The sequence below is a fragment of the Hylobates moloch genome, unplaced genomic scaffold, assembly GCF_009828535.3.
Source record: "Hylobates moloch isolate HMO894 unplaced genomic scaffold, HMol_V3 SCAFFOLD_13, whole genome shotgun sequence".
Taxonomy (NCBI): Eukaryota; Metazoa; Chordata; class Mammalia; order Primates; family Hylobatidae; genus Hylobates; species Hylobates moloch.
The window spans coordinates 47891800-47913872 of NW_026652288.1; the positions used below are offsets into that span (position 1 = coordinate 47891800).

The window sequence follows — 22073 nt, forward strand, 5'->3', positions numbered from 1 at the left end:
GACTGGGAGAGGCGGAGACTGGGGGGAGGGGGTGTGGAGCAGGAGGCGGGGGCGGGGATTCAGAGCTGGGGCGCCGAATTGGGGACCGAGGTGACCGAGGCCCGGCTGTGGAGGGCGGGCTTGGGGACCCAGCGGGCGGGGCGAGGTCGCTCTGTGCCGCCCACGCCGGATGCACAGCCGGCCCTCTTGGCGCCCACGTACCCACGTGAGCGCCCCGCCGGCGACATTCCTTCTCTCCCCCACCCCTCCGAGCTGAGAGAGGAGTTTCACAACCACGCACAAGTACACAAAGACACAGAAGCGCACGGACGTGCACACGCGCCTAAACAACTACGGGGACGCCCGTTGCCCACACTCAGGCCTTGTGGTGCTGGACGTGTGAATGTTAGGAGTGAGCCGGGAAAAGTTAGCGAAGGCTGGGCTGTGCGGCTTCTCTTGTGCGTGCATCTGACTCCCATATAGTGTGCATTTAAGGCGGGCCTGAGAGCGTGGGGCTCTACAGGGATCTCCTAGATATCCCCGCGCCCCTTCCCAGCCCCCAATGGAATAATCTAAGGGGGTCGCTCTCAGAAACCCAGGCTTCCATGCTAGCCTGGAAAGTTTGAGAAACAGGAATGGGAGGATTATGCTGCACGCCACCACTTTGGTGCGCGTGTTGATTAGACGCGTCGGGTTTTGTCAGCGCGTAGGTCAGGCAGGGATTCCTTCACTTGTCCTCTGTTTGCTGAGGATGAGGCCCTGCTTGGGAATTTTGTGTGGCAAGGCTGTGACAGAGACGATACCCTTCCTGGGGCCGTCTATTAGGGACCTCGCCCGAGAGTCTAGTGGAAGATGAGTAAGAGGTCGGGAGCCTACGACGTGACTTCCTGCGGCGGAGCTGGAAGGAGGAGCGCCTTGAAGGAGCTTAGCCCCCCCCTCTGCAACCCACCACCGTCTCCCCCTTTGGTTTCTCCTAGCCCCATCTGGTTCGCATTGCACTCCCGCCCACGGCTGGGAGGGCTGCTGGGGGAGGCGGGGGCTCTAAGGGCCCGGCCCAAAGGCTCTAAGCCCCAGGGAAAGTGGGGGGGGGGGGACAGAGAGAAGCGAACGGACTGGCTACAGATGAGGTTTCCCCTAGTCAGAAACCTCAGACCCGCCCCGCCTCTCTGTCCGCACTTCTGAGGGGCCGGGGCATGGCGGGGCGTGGAGGCCGTGGGCCGGGGCTGGTTTTACAATCTGGCCTAGCGAGGAGACCTTTCCGCCTTGTGGGGTCCGGGGAGAAAGAGCGCGTTGTTGGTGGGAGGATTTCAGTTGCTCAGGTCCTTTTCTCCAACCTATTAAGCGCCAAACCCAGTGGGGGTGGTGGGAACGAGCAGAGTCCCGTCTCTCAGTCCCCCGCCCCGCAACTGGAGGGTGCGGCTAGACGGGCTCCTCTGGGGACGCTCCCGACTCGGTACGGGGTGTGGGCGACCCCTCCCCCGCTCCCCACCTCAGGTTATTTTGGATCCCGGGCTGCCAGCCGCTGGCCCCGGGTTTCCACGTGCCCCCTCCCTCCCCCAGCCCACGCTCCCCGTGACGCACATCCTCCGCCCACGCAGCCTCTGCTCGAGGCGCCCCCCTCCCTCCCACCCCGGCCCCCTTGGGGCGGCGCTGAGCCTTAGGATCTGGAGGGAGACGCCCGCCCAAGGAGGAGGCGGAGTAGGGCGTGAGCAAGTGAGCGGCAACCTACTGGGCGCGGGGCGCCCGGGTCCCGGTTATGGTCCGGCAAAGACGGGGAGGGAGGAGCCGATTTTGAGCTCTCCACTCCCCAGTCCTGGGAGTTGGGGGGGAGGTGCTCGGCCAGAGAGGGACGAGGGAAGAGAAATTCCGCAGAAGGGGCCTGCCCACTCCCCTAGGGGAGCCAGCGGGGGTCCGGGTGCGAACCCGTGTGTGAGAGTGAAACTACCGAGTGTTTGTGTCTTTGTGCCCTTGTTTCTCAAGATTGTCGTGAGATTCGGGTGAGAGAATGTACAGGAAAACTCTCTAAATTGTAGAATGCTAAGAATGTTTAAGATGCTACTGCCAGTTTGTGTCTCTGTACCCGAGATTATGTATTTATATGTTTCTTTATATCCACTTGTATATCTGTGTCCGTCTTTCTCTCTAGGTTTGTATATGAGCCCCTATTTAAAAAATCATTGACTTGTCAGGGCCCGCCAGAGGCCCAGAGCGCCCCCGCAGCCCGCAGCCAGAGCTGCCGAGATGTCTGTTCTTCCCGCCCACTCCTGCCACCCCCAACTCTCCTCCTACTCCCTTCCGTTGAGAACAAGGAATTTCCAGCCTTTAGCAAAGGGAAAGAGGCAAAGACAAAGACGGAGACCATGGGAAACTATAGAAAAACATAAAGAGACAGGTGTGTGTGTGGGGGGGGGCGGGGCGGGAGTGGTGACAAAAAGGGAGTGGGGACAAATACAAAAATTTTCATTTGTTTCCTGCATGGGCCCTGTTCTCCCCTGTGTCCCCTTGGCTCACTCAAAGAAGGACCACTTCTTTGCCTGACTCACCTGCTCCCCTCATCCCCAGTGCTCTCAAAGACAGAGCAGAGCAACTGATCTCGTGATAAAAAGGATTAATATTCCCTTTATCTGTACTGGTCTCCTCCGTGAAGGGAAACAGTATCCTCAGTCCTAGTTTTCCAAGAAAAGGGGAAACGATTGCGAGGAAAAGGAGGAAAGTGGGCGGAAGAGGAGTGCAGAGACTGTCGTCCCTACGCGCACGTGTAGATTTTCATCTAGCAGATTGCTCTGCTCACTCCTCCCCCAACGTCTCCACTGGGCGAGATCCGACTCACTCAGCAAGGTTTGGCTCACCCTCTCCTTCCTGGACCCCTTTCACTCCTCCAGGCAGAATTAATTCCTCCCACCCTTCGGTGGCCTCCTCATTGCTCTTTGTACACATTTCCAATTATAGTTGCTTGTTTCAGCCGAAACCCAGGACCTCTCCAGGATAGGCCTGTTATCTGGTGGACCCTCTGAAATGAATGAATTGATCCTATTCACAGGCCTGTGCAACTTCGAAAGGGCAGGTGACACAGATTTTACTCCCAAAGGGGCTGAGCCTGGGCAAAACTGTTTAAGTGGAGACATTTGTTTTCCATATCTCTTTCTCTTGTAAAGTTTCCAGTGAGTCCCACAAGTCTGTCTCCTTGGCCTTCTAAAATGTCCACCATTCTGGTAAATTAATTCACACTCAGATGCTAAAGGTAGTAGGCTGAAGTCCTGGCTGGTAATAGGAATATAAAGTAATGATCCCTTTTTTCTGTTTCAGTAACATGCCAGAATTTATCATCTAAGGAATGTTGTCCTTCAAATTAGTTATTTTACAAGAAATGTTTCACTCCTGAAAGACAGATAATCCTAACCACTGCCTTTAAGGAACTCACAGACTAATAGAGGAAATAGACCTATAAACAAATAATTACAACATAGTGCAATAATAGGGGTACAACAATGACAGAAGTATAAGAGGGTAAGTGATCTGTTCTGCTTGGAGTTGTGAGGGGCCTTGGTTTAGACAGGCATCCAAAGGAGGTGATGATGCAGTCAGTATGAGATTTCCAGGAGTGGCCAGGGTGGTGGCTCACACCTGTAATCACAGCACTTTAGGAGGCTGAGGTGGGAGGAACATTTGAGCCCAGAAGTTGGAGGCTGCAGTGAGCCTTGATGGCGCCACTGCATCCCTGCACCACAGAGCAAAAAGTGAGTCTCAAAAAAAAGAAACAAAAAAAAATTTCTAGGAGGAAGGGAAGTCAAGTCAGAGAGGCCAGAAAGTGCATTTCCATGGAGGTGGAGGTATGAAACAGAGTGATATGTTTCAGAAACTATAAAAGGTTGTTCATTATTGCTGGGTGGTGGGTGGAGGTGGTTAGAAATGAGCCTAGGGAGGTGTACAGGTACATTACATTAAAAATATTATGGATCAGTGCTTCTCAAAGTATGGCTAAGGACCAATTTTTAAAACATTTCCAATCTGTTATTGTCCACTACTTTTATAGAATGCACTAAAAGTGAATTATGCAAAAAACAAACTACCATTTTGTTAGATTCAATAAATATAAAATTTCTGTGTCAAATACCTATAAAACTTCCTAAATGCTTACAGTTAATTTCTGAAATTGTTTCATTACAGATTGGTGACAAACATTGAATAACATTATTATAGTTATTTGTGTCTTTGCTTCTGAGTTTTAGATCATACTAAGGATGTTGGACTTCATCCTGTGGTGTTACTGGAACCATAAAGACTCTGGAAACAAAGACTCATGGCATGGTCAGATCTGCACTTAGGAGCAGAGTGGAGGAAGGATTTATGGCTGCAAAAACAGTAGGAAGGTCAGCTTGAAAAAAACTGAGGACCCTCTCAGTTGAAAGATGGCAAGGCACTGGCATGGGGGGAAAGAACAGATTCAAAAGATAGAAAATAAGATCGACAGGACTTGATTGATTGGCTGAGGGGTTGAGAGGAGAGAATGAGGGTTTAGGGTGACTCTCAGGCTCCTAGCTTGGGTGACTGAGTATGTGGAATGGAGTGTTCCTTCTCAAAACTCTGGAATCGCCTTCATCAAATATTCGTGGCCTGCAAATCCTTTATCCACAATTCCTAAATTTAAAAAAATTATGAAAACCAAAAGCTTGACCGGGTACTGTGGCTTATGCCCTTAATCTCAGCACTTTGGGAGGCTGAGGTGGGTGGATCACCTGAGGTCAGGAGTTCAAGACAAGCCGGCCAACATAGCAAAACCCCGTCTCTACTAAAAATACAAAAATTTCCTGGGCGTGGTGGCGCATGCCTGTAATCCCAGCTACTCGGGAGGTGGAGGCACGAGAATCGCTTGAACCTGGGAAGCAGAAGTTGCAGCGAGCCAAGATGGCGCCGTTGCACTCCAGCCTGGGTGACAGAGTGAGACTCGGTCTCAAAACAAAAGAAAACAAAAATTAACTGGGCGTGGTGGCGGGCATCTGTAATCCCAGCTACTCGGGAGGTGGAGGCATGAGAATCGCTTGAACCTGGGAAGCAGAAGTTGCAGTGAGCTGAGATCACGCCATTGCACTCTGGCCTGGGCGATAAGAGCAAAACTCCATATCAAAAACAAAAACAATCTTTTTCATAACATATTTGACAATAAAACCTAATCTGAACTGAATTTATTTTGTGGCAGAACCTGACCTAAACTTACATGAGGTTATTTACAGTTTTCACTTTTCCATCTTTCACTTCCACAGTATGAAGTCATATACGTCATTCCAGAAATATTAATTTGTTTGATTACTGGGTGCTGTCCCGATGCATTGGGATTGTTGCTTTATATTTTGTATATGCACCATACTATCTTTCAAAAATCCCAAAAATTTTGAAACACATTTACCATCCGGATTTCCCACCCCATTTACTCATCAGTGTTGGCCTGAGTTCTTTTGGCTATTTGCATAAATCCAATCCACCTGCAGATAATGAATATTCATTGCATTGTGTGTTATAGACTCTGAAGGAGATTCTTGTTGTTTTGAGCAGTGTCCTCATTAAAACAAGGCTAAAAGCTTCTTGAATGACTATCTTGAAATGGCAGCACTCATTTGGATGATAAGTTGTAATGTGTTTATGGACAGCCAGTCTCATTACTATACACTTCATTTATATATTTTAATAGTCAGTGGTCAGTGATCTTATGAAATTAGTTCCCCTGGATTTGCTTTAGTGAAAACCAAAGAGCAAGCTCTGAATAGTGAGAATCGGGCCTGGTAAAAAAAAATGAAGTATGTGTTTATATATGTGTATATATACCTACACATAAAAAATACATATACATATCTATACATATATATTAGTAGACTTTATTTTATTTTATTTATTTATTTTGAGACAGGGTCTCACTCTGTCACCCAGGCTGCACAGTGGTGCAATCACAGCTCATTGCAGTCTTGACTTTCCAGGCTCAGGTGATTCTCCCACGTCAACCTCCCAAGTAGCTGGGACCACAGGTGCATGCCACCACACCTGGCTAATTTTTTTTTTTTTATTATTCTTTGTAGAGACGGGGTTTCACTATGTTGCTCAGGCTGGTCTCAAACTCCTAGGCTTAAGTGATCCACCTGCCTCTGCCTCCCAAGACATTGGGATTACAGGCATGAGCCACCGCGCCTGCCCAATTTATTCATTTTTTTTAGCAACAAGGACAAGGTCTTACTCTGTCACCCAGGGTGGAGTGCAGAGGCATGATCATGGCTCACTGCAGGCTCAACCTCCCAGACTCAAGTGATCGTCCCATCTCAGCCTGCTGAGCAGCTGGGACTACAGGCATGTGCCAACACACTCAGCTAATTTTTGTATTTTTGTAAAGACAGAGTCCTACTATTTTGCCCAGGCTGGTCTTGAACTCCTGGGCTCAAGCCATCCTGAGCCCCGGTCTCCTAAAGTGCTGGGATCACAGGTGTGAACCACTGAGGCTAGCCAACTTTATTTTTAGAAACATTACATGTACAGAAAAATTGAAAAGATAATATGGTGAATTCCTATATACCCTACATTCAATTTCCCCAATTATTATCTGACATTAGTATGGTACATTTGGCACCATTAATGAAACAGTATTGAAACATTACTAACTAAAGTCTACAGTTTATTCAGATTTCCTTTGGTTTTTGTTGTTGTTGTTGTTGTTGTTTTTAGACTGAGTCTTACTCTGTCACCAGGCTGGAGTGCAGTGGCACTGATCTTGGCTCACTGCTGCAACCTCTGCCTCCCAGGTTCAAGTGATTCTCCTGCCTCAGCCTCCCGAGTAGCTGGGTTTACAGGTGCCGGCCACTACGCCCAGCTAATTTTTTGTATTTTTAGTAGAGATGGGGTTTCACCATGGTGGCCAGGCTGGTCTTGAACTCCTGATCTCGTGATTCGCCCGCCTTGGCCTCCCAAAGTGCTGGGACTACAGGCGTGAGCCACCATGCTCGGCCTCCATGTGTTTTTTTTTTTGAGACGGAGTCTTGCTCTGTCACCCAAGCTGGAGTGCAGTGGCGCGATCTCGGCTCACTGCAAGCTCCACCTCCCGGGTTCACACCACTCTCCTGCCTCAGCCTCCTGAGTAGCTGGGACTACAGGCGCCTGCCACCACGTCCGGCTAATTTTTTTGTATTTTTAGTAGAGATGGGGTTTCACCGTGTTACCCAGGATGGTCTCCATCTCCTGACCTCATGATCCGCCCGCCTCAGCCTCCCAAAGTGCTGGGATTACAGGCATGAGCCACTGTGCCCGGCCTCGTTTTTTTAAACTAATGTGTTTTTCTGTTCCAGGACCACATTATGTTTAGTTCTCAAAAACATAATGGGCTGGGCATGGTGGCTCATGCCTGTAATCCCAGCACTTTGGGAGGCCGAGGCGGGCGAATTACCTGAGGTCGGGAGTTCAAGACCAGCTTGACCAACATGGAGAAACCCCATCTCTACTAAAAATACAAAATTAGCTGGGCGGGGTGGCACATGCCTGTAATCCCAGCTACTTGGGAGGCTGAGGCAGGAGAATTGCTTGAACCTGGGAGGGGGAGGTTGCGGTGAGCCAAGTTTGCGCCATTGCACTCCAGCCTGGGCAACAAGAGTGAAACTCTGTCTCAAAAAACAAAAACAAAAAAACCCTAATGATGTTTTGATGACTTTGACAGCTTTGAGGAGTACTGGTCAGGTATTTTGTAGGATGCCTCTATTGGAATTTGTCTAATGTTTTTCTCATGATTGGTGTTATGGGTTTTGGGAAGGAAAACCACAGAGTTAAAATGCCATTTTCATCTCATGTTATCAAGGGTACATAGTATCAACATGATTGATGCTGACTTCCCTAGGTCGGCTGAGGGAGTGTGTGTGTGAAATACAGGATGACCATATCAGCACTGTTGGCCTAGACTTTTCCTTCTGAGAATGAAATTTATTCTTTTGCCCATAGCTCAGCCCCATTTTGACTTTTTTTTTTTTTTGAGACAGAGAGACTCGGTCTGTCACCCAGGCTGTAGTGAAGTGGCGTGATCTCGGCTCACTGCAATCTCTGCCTCCTGGGCTCAAGCAATTCTTCTGTCTCAGACTCCTAAGTAGCTGGGATTACAGGAACCCGGCACCATGCTGGGCTAATTTTTGTATTTTTATTAGAGAGAGGGTTTCACTGTGTTGGCCAGGCTGGTCTCAAACTTCTGGCCTCAAGTGATCCTTCCACCTCAACCTCCCAAAAATGCTGGGATTACAGGCATGAGCCACCACACCCAGCCCATTTTGACTTTTTTTTTTTTTCTTTTTTGAGACAGAGTCTTGGTCTGTCTTCCAGGCTGGAGTGCAATGGGGCGATCTTGGCTCACTGCAGCCTCCGCCTCCTGGGTTCAAGGGATTCTCCTGCCTCAGCCTCCCAAGTAGCTGGGGTTACAGCCACCTACCAACATGCCTGGCTAATTTTTGTATTTTTAGTAGAGATGGGGTTTTGCCATGTTGGCCAGGCTGGTCTTGAACTCCTGACCTCAGGTGATCCACCCGCCTCGGCCTCTCAAAGTGTTAGGATTACAGACCTGAGCTACCGTGCCCGGCCCATTTTGACTTTAACAAAATTCCTTGTTTTAGACCAGGTGCAGTGGCTTACGCCTGTAATTTCAGTAATTTGGGAGGCCAAGGTGGGAGAATCACTTGAGGCCAGGAGTTTGAGGTCAGCCTGGGCAATGTAGCACGATATTGTCTCTACAAAAAGTAATTAAAAAAAATTAAGCCAGACATAGTGACTCATGCCTGTAGTCCCAGCTACTTGGGAGATTGAAGTGGGAGGATCATTTGATCCTGGGAGTTCGAGGCTGCAGTGAGCTGTGTTTACGCCACTGCACTCCAGGAGGGTTACAGAAAGAGACCTTGTCTCAATAACAACAACAACAACGACACAAACAAATAGCCGGGCATGGTGGTGCATCCCTGTAGCCCAACCTATCTAGGAGGCTGAGGTGGGAAGATGGTTTAAGTCCAGGAAGTCAAGGTTACACTGAGCTGTGATGGTGCTGTCGCACTCCAGCTTGGGTGTCAGAGAATGACCCTGTCTCTAAAAACATTAAAAAAAAAAAAAAATCTTGTTTTGAAAGCTCGAACCTTCCCCAGGAGATACCCCCTTCCTTGGATTCCTCAATTCATTTGGCTCTATCATCTGTAGTTTTCCTACCCATCACCATCAGATCCTCTTAAAAAAAAAAAGTTTCAATTTCTACTAACAGTTTCTGAACACCTGGATCTCTGCTGGGCCCTGTATTAAATCATTGAATGGGAAGCAGCTAATCCATATAAATAACTCCGGCTTTGGGGTCAGTAGGATTTAGGTTGGGATCACAGACCAGATGAACTATGAAATCTTAGGCAGGTTCCTGTGGCTGTCTTGGCTTTGGCTTCTTAAATGGAGAGAATTATATTTGTCTCACAAGATGATAAGAGGAATAAATGAATCTTTCTTAATCCTAACATTAATTTTACTTCCAAAAATAAAAATCCTATGAATACATTTTTAAAAGCTAATGTTTATGCTTATAAAATATTGACAACACACACTTTTTTGTGACTTCTATTTTAAATCCTTTAGGACTTTGGAGAACCGCACTTTTGTCAGTCGACTTTAAAAATTGCCCTATCAGGACCCTACTCATAAAGCGATCTCAATTGTAGGCGTCTCATAACAGAAAGGTCGTGATAAAAAACCGAAAGGAAACCAAAGGAACTTCAGACAGCTTCGATGGAAATACCGAGTTTGATCAAGGAGGCCTCTCCCATTCCGATTTTCTATTGGTTAAGCTTACCATCAATCACACCAGTTGTAAATAAACTGAAGACGGAAGCATGTTGTTAGCGGGGTGGGATCTTCCTGTCGCCGCTGCTAGGGTGAGAACCCATTTTCTAATAGGCTGAAAGCTGCTTTTCCCGCCCTCTCTCTTCAGTTGCTAAGGGGCGGGACTCGTAGGGCCCTTGGAGGGCTGGGTGCTCGAAGCCCTGCCCATCTCATTGGTTGATAGGGGCGGGTTTCGTAGAGGATAGGCTGCTGTCGCTGCCCGTTCGGAGTTAGTTGCTGGGGTAAGGCACGTGAGGAGGAGGTGGCTTGAGGCAACCATGGCGGGAGGAATGAAAGTGGCGGTCTCGCCGGCGGTTGGTCCCGGGCCCTGGGGCTCGGGTGTCGGGGGCGGTGGGACAGTGCGGTTACTCTTGATCCTCTCCGGCTGCTTGGTCTACGGCACAGGTACCGCCCGGGCAGCAGCTGCCAAGGGGGCAGGTGCCGAGGGGGTTATTTTTGGAAAAAGGATTGTCCCGAGGGCGCGGGCCGTTACTCTGCAGAAGGGCGGTGGCTCTACCGAGGGGCGCCGGCGTAGTGTGGTGGAAGAAACTTGGCAGGCTAGTGGGCGTCGGGACTGAGAGTCTGGGCCCTGGAGCGGGCTGGGGCAGCTTCCAGAGTGGGGAGGAGCCTGAAGCCTTTTGGCGGAGACAGGAAGGGAGGCCTAGACTCGTTGAGAAGCGGTCCTGGGGGCTGTGTCTCGTTGCAGAGGCCTCGAGTTTCTTGGTTAAAAGCGAGAAAACCTGGGGACCATTCTGGGCAGGCAGAGCAGCCGCGGGAAAGGGACTATCTCGTTCATTCGGCAAATCAGCAAACACCATCTGAGCGTATGCTCTGTCAGGACGCAGGGCACGGGTGGCAGAACAGATGTAGTTGACAGAAATGCAGTGATCTCTATTATCTTCTGCTCTTGTAAAACCTTGACTCCTTACTCCCCCCCCCCCCCCCCGCCGCGAGATGGAGTCTTGCTCTGTCACCCAGGCTGGAGTGCAGTGGTGCGATCTCGCTCACTGAAACCTCCGCCTCCTGGGTTCAAGCAGTTCTCCTGCTTCAGCCTCCTGAGTAGCTGGGATTACAGGCACCCGCCACCGCGCCCGGCTAATTTTTGTATTTTTAGTAGAAATGGGGTTTCACCATGTTGGCCAGGGTGGTCTCGAACTCCTGACCTCGTGATCCATCCGCCTTGGCCTCCCAAAGTGCTGGGATTACAGGCGTGAGCCACCATGACCGGCCAAGATAATGCATGTTTATTTTAGATGATTTGGCAAGGTACAATTAAGTATAAAGAAGTAGGCAGAAACCACACTGTTAATCCATTCAGAAGCAATCTATTTTGGCACACTTTCTTCTGATCTTTTTCCACATATTTTTAATTTTTTGTGAATTGATAATTTGTATCCAGTTAGTACTCTAGTTCTTTTCCCTGGAGGATGCCAGTCGTTACCAGAGATAGTTTTCTCGTTTGATTTTGTAGTACAATAATTTTCCTAAGTAATTAAAAATTTCTTTTTGTTTTGTTTGTTTTTTTAAGATGGAGTTTGGCTCTTGTTGCCCAGGCTGGAGTGCAGTGGTGCAATCTCAGCTCACTGCAACCTCCGCCTCCTGGATTTAAATGATTCTCCTGCCTCAGCCTCCTGAGTAGCTGGGATTACAGGCGCCCGCCACCACGCCCGGCTAATTTTTTTTTCCTTTTTTTAAACAGAGTCTCCCTCTTTTGCCCAGGCTGGAGTGCAGTGGCCAGATCTTGGCTCACTGCAAGCTCTGCCTCCCGGGTTCACGCCATTCTCCTGCCTCAGCCTCCCGAGTAGCTGGGACTACAGGCGCCCACCACCACGCCCGGCTAATTTTTTGTATTTTTAGTAGAGATGGGGTTTTACCGTGTTAGCCAGGATGGTCTTGATCTCCTGACCTCGTGATCCGCCCACCTCGGCCTCCCAAAGTGCTGGGATTACAGGCATGAGCCTCCACACCTGGCCTTAAAGTTCTTCACAAATATTGTCTTACTTGTATTACATTCCAGTGTATGGGCAGATCTTCATTTAATTTTTTTTCTTTTTTTCCCTCCCCGAGATGTAGTCTTGCTCTGTCTTGCCCAGGCTGGAGTGCAGTGGCGCAATCTCGGTTCCCGTTTCAAGCCATTCTCCCATCTCAGCCTCCCAAGTAGCTGGGACTACAGGCGTGTGCCACCACACTTGGCTAATTTTTTTTTTTTTTTTTTTGAGACAGAGTTTCGCCCTTGTTGCCCAGGCTGGAGTGCAGTGGCACTATCTAGGCTCACTGCAACCTCAGCCTCTAGGGTTCAAGCACTTCTCCCTCTGCCTCCCGAGTAGGTGGGATTGTAGGTGCACGCCACCATGCCTGGCTAACTTTTTGTATTTTTTGTACAGATGGGGTTTCACCAGGCTGGCCTCAAACTCCTGACCTCGTGATCTGCCTGCCTCAGCCTCCCAAAGTGCTGGGATTACAGGCATGAGCCACCACGCCCAGCCACACTCAGCTAATTTTGTATTTTTAGTAGAGATGGGGTTTCACCATGTTGGCTGGGTTGGTCTCGAACTCCTGACCACAGGTGTTCCACCTGCCTCAGCCTCCCAAAGTACTGGGATTACAGGCATGAGCCACCATGCGTGGCCTTCATTTATTATTTTTTAGTGACGTGGTTTTGCTGTGACACCCAGGCTAGAGTGCAGTGCACGATCATAGCTCACTGTAACTTCCCGCCTCGGTCTCCCCAAGTAGCTGGGACTACAGGCACATGCCATCTGCCTGGTAAAAATCATTATTAATGTTTGTGGATTAAACATTTGGTTGGATATTGGTGGTTTGTACTGTTGGTTGGATATTTGTGGTATTTCTAGTTTTTCATTGTTGTAAGTTTGTGAACATCTTTGTGTATAATTATTTATTTATTTATTTATTTATTTATTAATTTTTTGAGATGGAGTCTTGCTCTGTTGCCCAGGCTGGAGTGCCAGTGGTGCCATCTCGGCCACCTAGGTTCAAGTGATTCTCCTACCTCACCCTCCCGAGTAACTGGGATTACAGGTGTGTGCCACCACGCCCGGGTAATTTTTTTGTATTTTTAGTAGAGTCGGATTTCGCCATGTTGGCCAGGCTGGTCTCAAACTCCTGACCTCAAGTGATCCGTCTGCCTTGGCCTCCCCAAGTGCTGGGATTACAGGTGTGAGCCACCGTGCCTGGCCATATTTTTTTTTTGTAGAGATGGGGTTTCGTCATGTTGGCCAGGCTGGTCTCAAACTCCTGAGGTCAGGCAATCCCCTCACCTTGGCTTCCCAAAGTCCTAGGACTACAGGCGTGAGCCACCACGCCTGGGCCCAGCTATTTATTTATTTATATATATATATATATATATATTTATTTATTTATTGAGACGGAGTCTGGCTCTGTCACCCAGGCTGGAGTGCAGTGGTGCGATCTTGGCTCACTGCAAGCTCCACTTCCCAGGTTCACGCCATTCTCCTGCATCAGCCTCCCAAGTAGCTGGGACTACAGGCGCCCGCCACCACACCCAGCTAATTTTTTTTGTACTTGTAGTAGAGATGGGGTTTCACCTTGTTAGCCAGGATGGTCTCAATCTGCTGACCTCATGATCCACCTGCCTCGGCCTCCCAAAGTGGTGGGATTACAGGTGTGAGCCACCGCGCCCAGCCCCTTATTTATTTTTTTGAGACGTAGTCTTGCTCTGTCACCCAGGCTGGAGTGCAGAGGCACGATCTCGGCTCACTGCAGTCTCACCTCCCAGGTTCAAGCGATTCTCCTGCCTCAGCCTCCCTAGAAGCTGCGATTACAGGCGCCCGCCACCACGCCCAGCTGATTTTTTTGTATTTGTAGTAGAGACGGGGTTTCACCATGTTGGCCAGGCTGGTTTCGAACTCCTGACCTTAAGTGATCTGTCTGCCTTGGCCTCCCCAAGTGCTGGGATTTCAGGTGTGAGCCACCATGCCCAGCTGGACAGTGGTCACTTTTAAACCTTGAATTAGCTGATATTAAATACAAATTGAGAGGAGAATCTTCTGTTTTGGTAAATCAGAGGGACTGCATGTAATCATTGCCTGCTCTTAAAACTTGAAGTGACACAAAACAGCTGGAAGGAAACAACCTTGAAATCTTTTAGTATCCTCCTAAAGTACTATATATTTAAAATATTGCTGGCTGGGCGTGGTGGCTCATGCCTGTAATCCCAGCACTTTGGGAGGCTGAGGTGGGTGGATCAATTAACGCCAGGAGTTCTACATCAGTCTGGCCAACATGGTGAAACCCTATCTCTACTACAAAAAAAAAAAAAAAAAAAAGTTAGCCAGTTGAGGTGGCTCATGCATGTAATGCTAGCTACTCAGGAGGCTGAGGTGGGAGAATCGCTGGAACCTGGGAGGCAGAGGTTGCAATGAGCCAAGATTGCACCACTGTATTCCAGCCTGGGTGACAGAGTGAGACCCTGTCTGAAAAAAATAAAAATGCTGGCTGGGTGTGGTGACAGATCTGTAATCCCAGTGCTTTGGGAGGTCAACGTGGGTGCTTTGGGAGGCCAATGTGGGAGGATGCTTTAGGCCAGGAGTTCAAGACCAGCCTGGGCAACATAGTAAGACCTTGTCTCTCTAAAAAAAAAAAAAAAAAAACTAGCTGGGTTTGGTGGTGTGTACCTGTAGTCCTGGCTACTTGGGAGGCTGAAGTGGGAGGATTGTTTGAGCCCAAGAGTTTGAGGCTGCAATGAGCTATGATCACATTACTGTACTCCAGCCTGAGCAGCAGAGCCAGACCCTGTCTCAAAAAAATAAAAAAATAAAATAAAACCTGCCAATTCTGTTCTACTCAGGAAAGGGATAGAGAAAATCAACAGATGGAGTATTTTAGCTTACTTTATTTCTTTATAGGACAGGAAGTATATCTAGTGTTTAAGACCATAGTCAGACCTGGGGGTGAATCTCAGATAGGTGATTTACTACTTGTGTGATTTTGGAGCAAATTACTTAATCTTTCTTAAACATCAGTTCCTCATTTATAAAATAAGGGATTATGAGAGTGCTTACCTCAGTATTGTTGGGAGCATGAAATAAGACAGCATACTGTCTTTTTTATTTATTTATTTATTTTTTATTTTTTTGAGACGGAGTTTTGCTCTTTTTGCCCAGGCTGGGGTGCGATGTCGTGATCTCTGCTCACCGCAACCTCTGCCTCCCAAGTTCAAGTGATTCTCCTGCCTCAGCCTCCCGAGTAGCTGGGATTACAGGCATGTGCCACCACGCCTGGCTAATGTTTTTGTATTTTAGTAGAGACGGGGAGTTTCTCCATATTGGTCAGGCTGGTCTCAAACTTCTGACCTCAGGTCATCCGCCCACCTCGGCCTCCCAAAGTGCTGGGATTACAGGCATGAGCCACTGCGCCTGGCAGCATACTGTCTTAATTGAGACTTAATAGTAGTTTTTATTATTACTTGTCTGACTGAATGAATGTGTAATATTTAAATAATTAAACGACAGAAGTAAGACTCTGCCTTAGTTCTTCTTTCTTCTCAGTTTTTTTTCTTATTTCTCAGTCTGGCTAATGTTTTAACCCAAAGTTTAGGAAAGTGGTTAGTTTAATCTTTTTCATGAAATGAGTTACAGTTATTAGCTTGTTATGTTTAATTCTTGTTTCCTTTCTTTGCATAAAGCTGAAATTGATGTAAATGTGGTCATGCTTCAGGAATCCCAAGTTTGTGAAAAGCATGCCAGCCAACAATTCTGTTATACAAATGTGCTTATCCCAAAATGGCATGATATATGGACACGGATACAGGTAATAACTTGGAATCCTTTGGCAGGGGCAGCTTCTGTAAATTTCTGTCTGTTGGTGATTAGTGAGTATTTTGGCACTTTCCTCCCCTTCACATACTTAAAAAAAATGTTGTTAACAATCTTGTTAGGGTTGAGATTATCCTGAGTTGTGTTTTCATCAATAAGCATTTATGCCTACTTTGTATTCCTCTCTGCTCCCTCAAGTAGATTACAGTATTCTAAGGTAAACTTCTTTCCTCCTCCCTCCTTTTCCCAAAGAAACTGCTTTGTTTTCTTGTCCTTCATTTTGCAGTATGTGTGTGTGCACACCCACACACCCCTCTTTCTTTTTTTATTTTTATTTTTTATTTTTTGAGGCAGAGTCTCCCTCTGTTGCCCAGGCTGGAGTGCAGTGGCACCATCTTGGCTCACTGCAATCTCTGCCTCCCAGGTTCAAGCGATTCTCCTGCCTTAGCCTCCCAAGTAGCTGGGATTACAGGCATATGCCACCACACCTGGCCAATTTTTTTGTATTTTTTGTAGAGATGGGGTTTCATCATGTTGGCCAGGCTGGTCTGAAACTCCTGCCCTCAGGTGATCTGCCCACCTCGGCCTCCCAAGGTGTTGGGATTATAGGCATGAGCCATCGCACCCAGCCCCCCTCTTTCTTTTTAAAGGCCTTATGCCTTCTTTGGGCTGGAAACTGTTATGTGCCTGTCGGGATGTAAACTCTTTTGCTCCACTGTTCCTATTCTGATTCTACATGAGATATTTCATAAATCCCCGAACTGAAGAATGACTTTGGTCTCATTTATTTCGTAACACTGTTAAGTCACCTGGCAAACAGGAATGTCTGGCTGTAACAGTGATTGAACAAAATGAGTCCTTTCAGAAATGTAGTTGTTATAAGCATAGTTACTGATAAGGACATTTGTTGTTCACATCAAAAGCATAAGGGTGGACTTGTGGATTTTTTTTTTTTTTGAAATGGAGTCTCACTCAGTCACGCAGGCTGGAGTGCAGTGACACGACCTCGTCTCTCTGCAACCTCTGCCTCCTGAGTAGCTGTGGGCCGTGCCCAGCCAACTCGTGGATTTTTAAAAAAAATTCTTTAAAAAAAATGTCTGATAAGCTGGGCGCTGTGGCTCATGCCTGTAATCTTAGCATTTTGGGAAGCTGAGGCGGGCGAATCACTTGAGGTCAGGAGTTTGAGACCAGCCTGGCCAATATGGTGAAACCCCGTCTCTAGTAAAAATACAAAAATTAGCTGGGCATGGTGGCGCAAACCCTGTAGTCCCAGCTACTCAGGAGGCTGAGGCAGAAGAATCGCTTGAACCCAGGAGGTGGCGGTTGCAGTGAGCCGAGGTCATGTCACTGTACTCCAGCCTGGGCGACAGAGCGAGACTCCATCTCAAAAAAAAAAAAAAAATTATAAAAAAGTGATACTCCATCTGGGGCACATTATAACCAACATTTACTCATAATCAGTGGCTTGTGACAATGGATTGAACTCAGCCTGTCATTATGGAAAACATTTTTAGTTTTCTGGGGCAGTTTATGCCTTGCAATTTTCTTAATATTATAGACATTTGCTTTGTGTGATCTCTAATAAATAGCTGTATTGATAACTCTTTCAGTTTGGAAGTATTTTTTCCCTCTATGTTCTGCCCTAATAGTAGATTCAGATCACGTTAACAAGAAGGTATTCTAACAGCTGTCTCTCTGTAACATGTGCAGTGTTATTTGCCCAATTATGTTTTAGCCACTGTATTTCTATATTTCTGATAAGCTTTGTGGAAAACTGGCACCATTACTGATTTGGTTGTTTACTCTGAGGGTTTTTTTAAAAATTGTATTTGTGAAAAATTAAAATTCCTACTTCCTTTTTTCTCATCCTGATTTTATTTGTGTTACAGATCCGAGTAAATAGTTCCAAATTGGTTCGAGTCATCCAGGTGGAGAATGAGCAGAAACTGAAGGAGCTAGAGCAGTTTAGTATCTGGAACTTTTTTTCCTCTTTTTTAAAAGAGAAATTGAATGACACCTATGTTAACGTGGGTCTATACAGCACAAAAACCTGCCTCAAAGTTGAGATTACAGAGAAGGACACCAAGTACAGTGTCATTGTGATCCGGAGTAAGTCTCACCTCTGTTTTTCTGATGGATTCTGTAGTGATAAGGACTGAGTTCTGAAGGGTATAATTAGTGAGACTGAGAAGTCAGCGTAAGACAGCTCCAGTTGGGTTCTGATTATAACCCTGAGTATACCACTTCTCCAAACAGTTCATGGAGACTTCACCTGTATCAGACAGGCCTAGAATTGAAACTCCACCTCAGGAAATTCTGAGTACCTCCTTACCTGGAACTGTGAAGACTTTTATTCCTAATTACAATGTGCTGCTAATGGCCCTGAGCATATATGCCAAATACTCTTAGAGTAAATCAGATAGATGTGTTCTACCTTCTGGACACTTCTAAACAAAGGTAACTGTCTGATGTGTACATGCCTACATTTAAAGACGTGAATGGTTAATAAAAATTGAAGAAAGGTAAAATTGAAAATCATTCACAAGTAAAAAGAATATTCGTGGAACCATAAATAAAGATGAAGACCACCACAGTTTAAAACTTATTCAGTGGAACTGGGAGAAGTTTTCTCTTTTCTGAAGATGACTGAGAAAGTTTCAGGGGAGATGGATCCTGTTGAATTCTCTCTGACTTTGTTTCCCCTTGGTTACTACACAGGGTCCTGGGATGTTGTAAGTAGTAGAAATGTTTCTCGGTTTAGTATGAAATAGGTTGTGCCCTTCCATTTGTCCTAGGATTCTTTGGTTATGTAGGGTTGGCTTGTTTTTTGACGTTCCTTCTACAATTACTGATTCCTCCTGCTCCTGTTCTGTTTGTGGGCCTCCTGTAGAGCTCTTGAATGTGAAAGCTGTGGGAGTATCTGGTATGCCACTAAGGGGCCTTTGCTAGGGCCCCCCGGTCCTGAGTGAGATGTATTTGCGTGTAGGCTTTTCCAGCACAGTGCTCTGTAGCAAAAGGAAGTAGGTGGTATTGTTGGGCAAGAAAAGCAGCCAGTTAGAGAACAACACAAGGCCCTGACCCACAGTTCTGGGCAAATCTGCTGAGTTCCATGACTGAGTGACTTACAGCTTGAAAGCCAGAGTGATAGAGACCCCTTGTGGGTGATTGCATGAATTGCTGATGGTACTGTGTCTAGCTTTGTCCAAAACGAAGCTTGAGTTTCTTTTAACCTTAGCATAGGTAGCTGAAATAAAAATAAGATCTTCAGGCAAATACAGGTTAGACAGAGACCTAATTATACATTGGAAGGGTGCCCAGGCTTTAGATGAAATTTAAATGCTTTTTAGGTGGGCTGTTTGCATTTATTTTTATTGTAGCTGACCAATAGTGCCAACATTGTCTTTTATTCTATAATGGCTTAAGCAGTTTTGTTCCCTTATTAAGCAAAAATCTTTATTTATTTCAGGATTTGATCCCAAACTCTTTCTTGTTTTCCTTCTTGGACTTATGCTATTTTTTTGTGGAGACTTGCTGAGCAGGTAGGTTCCAAGGATAGTGTGCAGAATGACATGGCTCATACCTATCCTGCTTGGGTTTTATAGTAACTATTAAGTACTGCCATTCCCATTTCCAGGACCTTTATGGCTTGGCTATTGCCCACTTGGATATTTACAAAAAAATAATGTGTATTATGATTTTTGTTTTTTCTTATTTGAACAATATTGACAATAATGAAATTCCCACATTAGGTTGGCCCATCATTAGGTTGATAGGAGTTAGCCAATACAATGAAATGGAACATCATCACCCTTTCTATTGCTAGAAGTAATGCGTTAAGGTGTCATCTTTACAGGTCCATGGGTTGATGATTTTGTTCAGACGTAAAGAGACAAATAGCGGCTGGGCGCAGTGGCTCACGCCTGTAATCCCAGCACTTTGGGAGGCCAAGGCTGGCGGATCATGAGGTCAGGAGATCGAGACCATCCTGGCTAACACGGTGAAACCCCATCTCTACTGAAAATACAAAAAAATTAGCCGGGCGTGGTGGCGGGCGCCTATAGTCCCAGCTACTTGTGAGGCTGAGGCAGGAGAATGGCGTGAACCCAGGAGGTGGAGCTTACAGTGAGCCGAGATCGTGCCACTGTGCTCCAGCCTGGGCAACAGAGCGAGACTCCGTCTCAAAAAAAAAAAGAAACAAATATCAACAGCTCAGCCTGGGCAACATGGCAAAACCTCGTCTATACAAAAATTAGCTGGGCGTGGTGGTATGTGCCTGTGATCCCAGTTACTCGAGAGGCTAAGGCACAAGAATCGCTTGAGCCTAGAGGTGGAGGTTGCAGTGAGCCAAGATCACACCACTGCACTCCAACCTGGGCCACAGAGGGAGACCCTGTTTTTTAAAAAAAAAAAAAAATCAAGTGTTTATTCATTTCTTCCTTTAGGAACCTACTAGTTAAGACAGGTGAGACTGACATGTACAAATATGAAGAAAATATATAGGTAACTAAATAAACATTGAATGAAGGTAAAATCAACATTAAGTTTGTATACAAGTAAAAAGTATTTGTGGAGTAGTGAATGAAAGATTAACAATTGGAGTTTGAAGTTGGGCTGGAGGGGGGTTGCTGGAAGTTGTTCCTTATTTTGGGGATGCTGAGAGAAACAGTGAGGGAGGAATAACTGGTAGAAAAAATCTGGAATGGGGGGCTGGTTGTGGTGGCTCACACCTGTAATCCTAGCACTTTGGGAGGCTGAAGGGGGAGGATGACTTGAGCCCAAGAGTTTGAGACCAGCCTAGGCAACATAGTGAGACCCTGCCTCTACAAAAAAATACAAAAATTAGCCAGGCATGGTTGTGCGTGCCAGTAGTCCCAGCTACTTGGGAGTCTGAGGTAGGAGGATCACTTGAGCCCAGGAGGTTGAGGCTGCAGTGATCCGTGATTGCACCACTGCACTCCATCCTGGGTGACAGAGTGAGACCCTGTCTCAAAAATAATAATACTCAGGTTGGGAGAGATGATGGGGGATGTGAATAGGACATTATGTAAAGGCTGATTATTGGGAAATATATGAGGGAAGCCATTTAATCCTAACCTTTATAATCTGGCAGTAACTACATAGCATCAGTCTCTACAGTTCTCTGACCTCAAGTTTTGGGCAAATATAGGCACACATCACTTTATTGTACTTCACTTTTTTGTGGTTCACAGATAGTGCATTTCTTTCCAAATTGAAGGTTCGTGGCAACCCTGGGTCAAGCAAGTCTGTCACACCATTTTCCCAATAGCATGTGCTCACTTGGGGTCTCCGTGTCACATTTTAGTAATTCTCATAATATTTCAAACTTTTTCTTGTGATTATAACTGTTATGGTGATCCATGATCAGTGATCTTTGATGCTGCGTTGCAATTATTTTGTGTCACCACATGTCCATGTAAGACAGTATATTCATTTTCTTTTTTTTTTTTTTGAGACAGAGTCTCACTCTGTCGCCCAGGCTGGAGTGTAATGGCACAATCTCGGCTCACTGCAAGCTCCACCTTCTGTGTTCATGCCATTTTCCTGCCTCAGCCTCCCGAGTAGCTGGGACTACAGGCACCTGCCACCACGCACAGCTAATTTTTTGTATTTTTAGTAGAGACGGGTTTCACCGTGTTAGCCAGGATGGTCTCGATCTCCTGACCTCATGATCCGCCCGCCTCAGCCTCCCAAAGTGCTGGGATTACAGGCGTGAGCCACTGCGCCCAGCCCATTAGTTCATTTTCATACTGTTGATAAAGATACCCAAGACTGGGTAATTTATAAAGAAAAAGAAGTTTAATAGACTCACAGTTCCTGATGGCTAGGGAGGCCTCACAATCATGGCAGAATGCAAAAGGCACATCTTACATGGCGGCAGGCAAGACAGAATGAGAGCCAAGTGAAAGTGGAAACCCCTTATAAAACCATCAGATCTCATGAGACTTATTCACTACCATGAGAACAGTATGAGGGAAACTGCCCCCATGATTCAATTATCTCCCACCAGTTGCCTCCTACAACACGTGGGAATGATGGGAGCTACAATTCAAGATGAGATTTGGGTGGGGACACAGCCAAACCATATTAGATAGTGAACTTCATCGGTAAATGTCATGGGTGTTCTAACAACTCAACCAATTGGTTATTCCCGTCTCCCTTCTTGGCCCTCCCTATTCCCTGAGAAACAGCAATATTGAAACTAGGCCAATTAATAACCCTAGAGTAGATTGTAAGTCTTCAAGTGAAAGGAAGGGTCATACATCTGTCTGATTATGCTTAGTGAGAACAGCAAAAGCCAAGATAGACCGAAAGCTAGACCTCTTGTCCTGAGCAGTTAGCCAAGTTGTGAATGCAAAGGGAAAGTTCTTGAAGGAAATTAAAAGTGCTACTCCAGGGAACACACAAGTGATAAGAAAG

The 22073-nt window shown here is 46.6% G+C and overlaps 1 protein-coding gene across 4 annotated transcripts in view; it reads left to right on the forward strand.

Annotated features, from left to right (window-relative positions):
• The first annotated feature begins 10087 nt into the window (after positions 1-10087).
• Positions 10088-22073, forward strand: part of NEMP1 (nuclear envelope integral membrane protein 1) — a 28668-nt gene continuing 16682 nt past the window's right edge. For all 4 annotated transcript variants that reach the window (XR_004251379.2, XM_032173325.2, XM_058426617.1 and 1 more), the window contains exons 1-4: positions 10088-10242; positions 15506-15630; positions 17525-17744; positions 19102-19174. Coding sequence is in view for 3 of the 4 variants with exons in the window: in XM_032173325.2 (XP_032029216.1) it covers positions 10116-10242; positions 15506-15630; positions 17525-17744; positions 19102-19174 (545 nt within the window). In the remaining variant the exon portion in view is untranslated. The remainder of the gene's footprint in view (positions 10243-15505; positions 15631-17524; positions 17745-19101; positions 19175-22073) is intronic.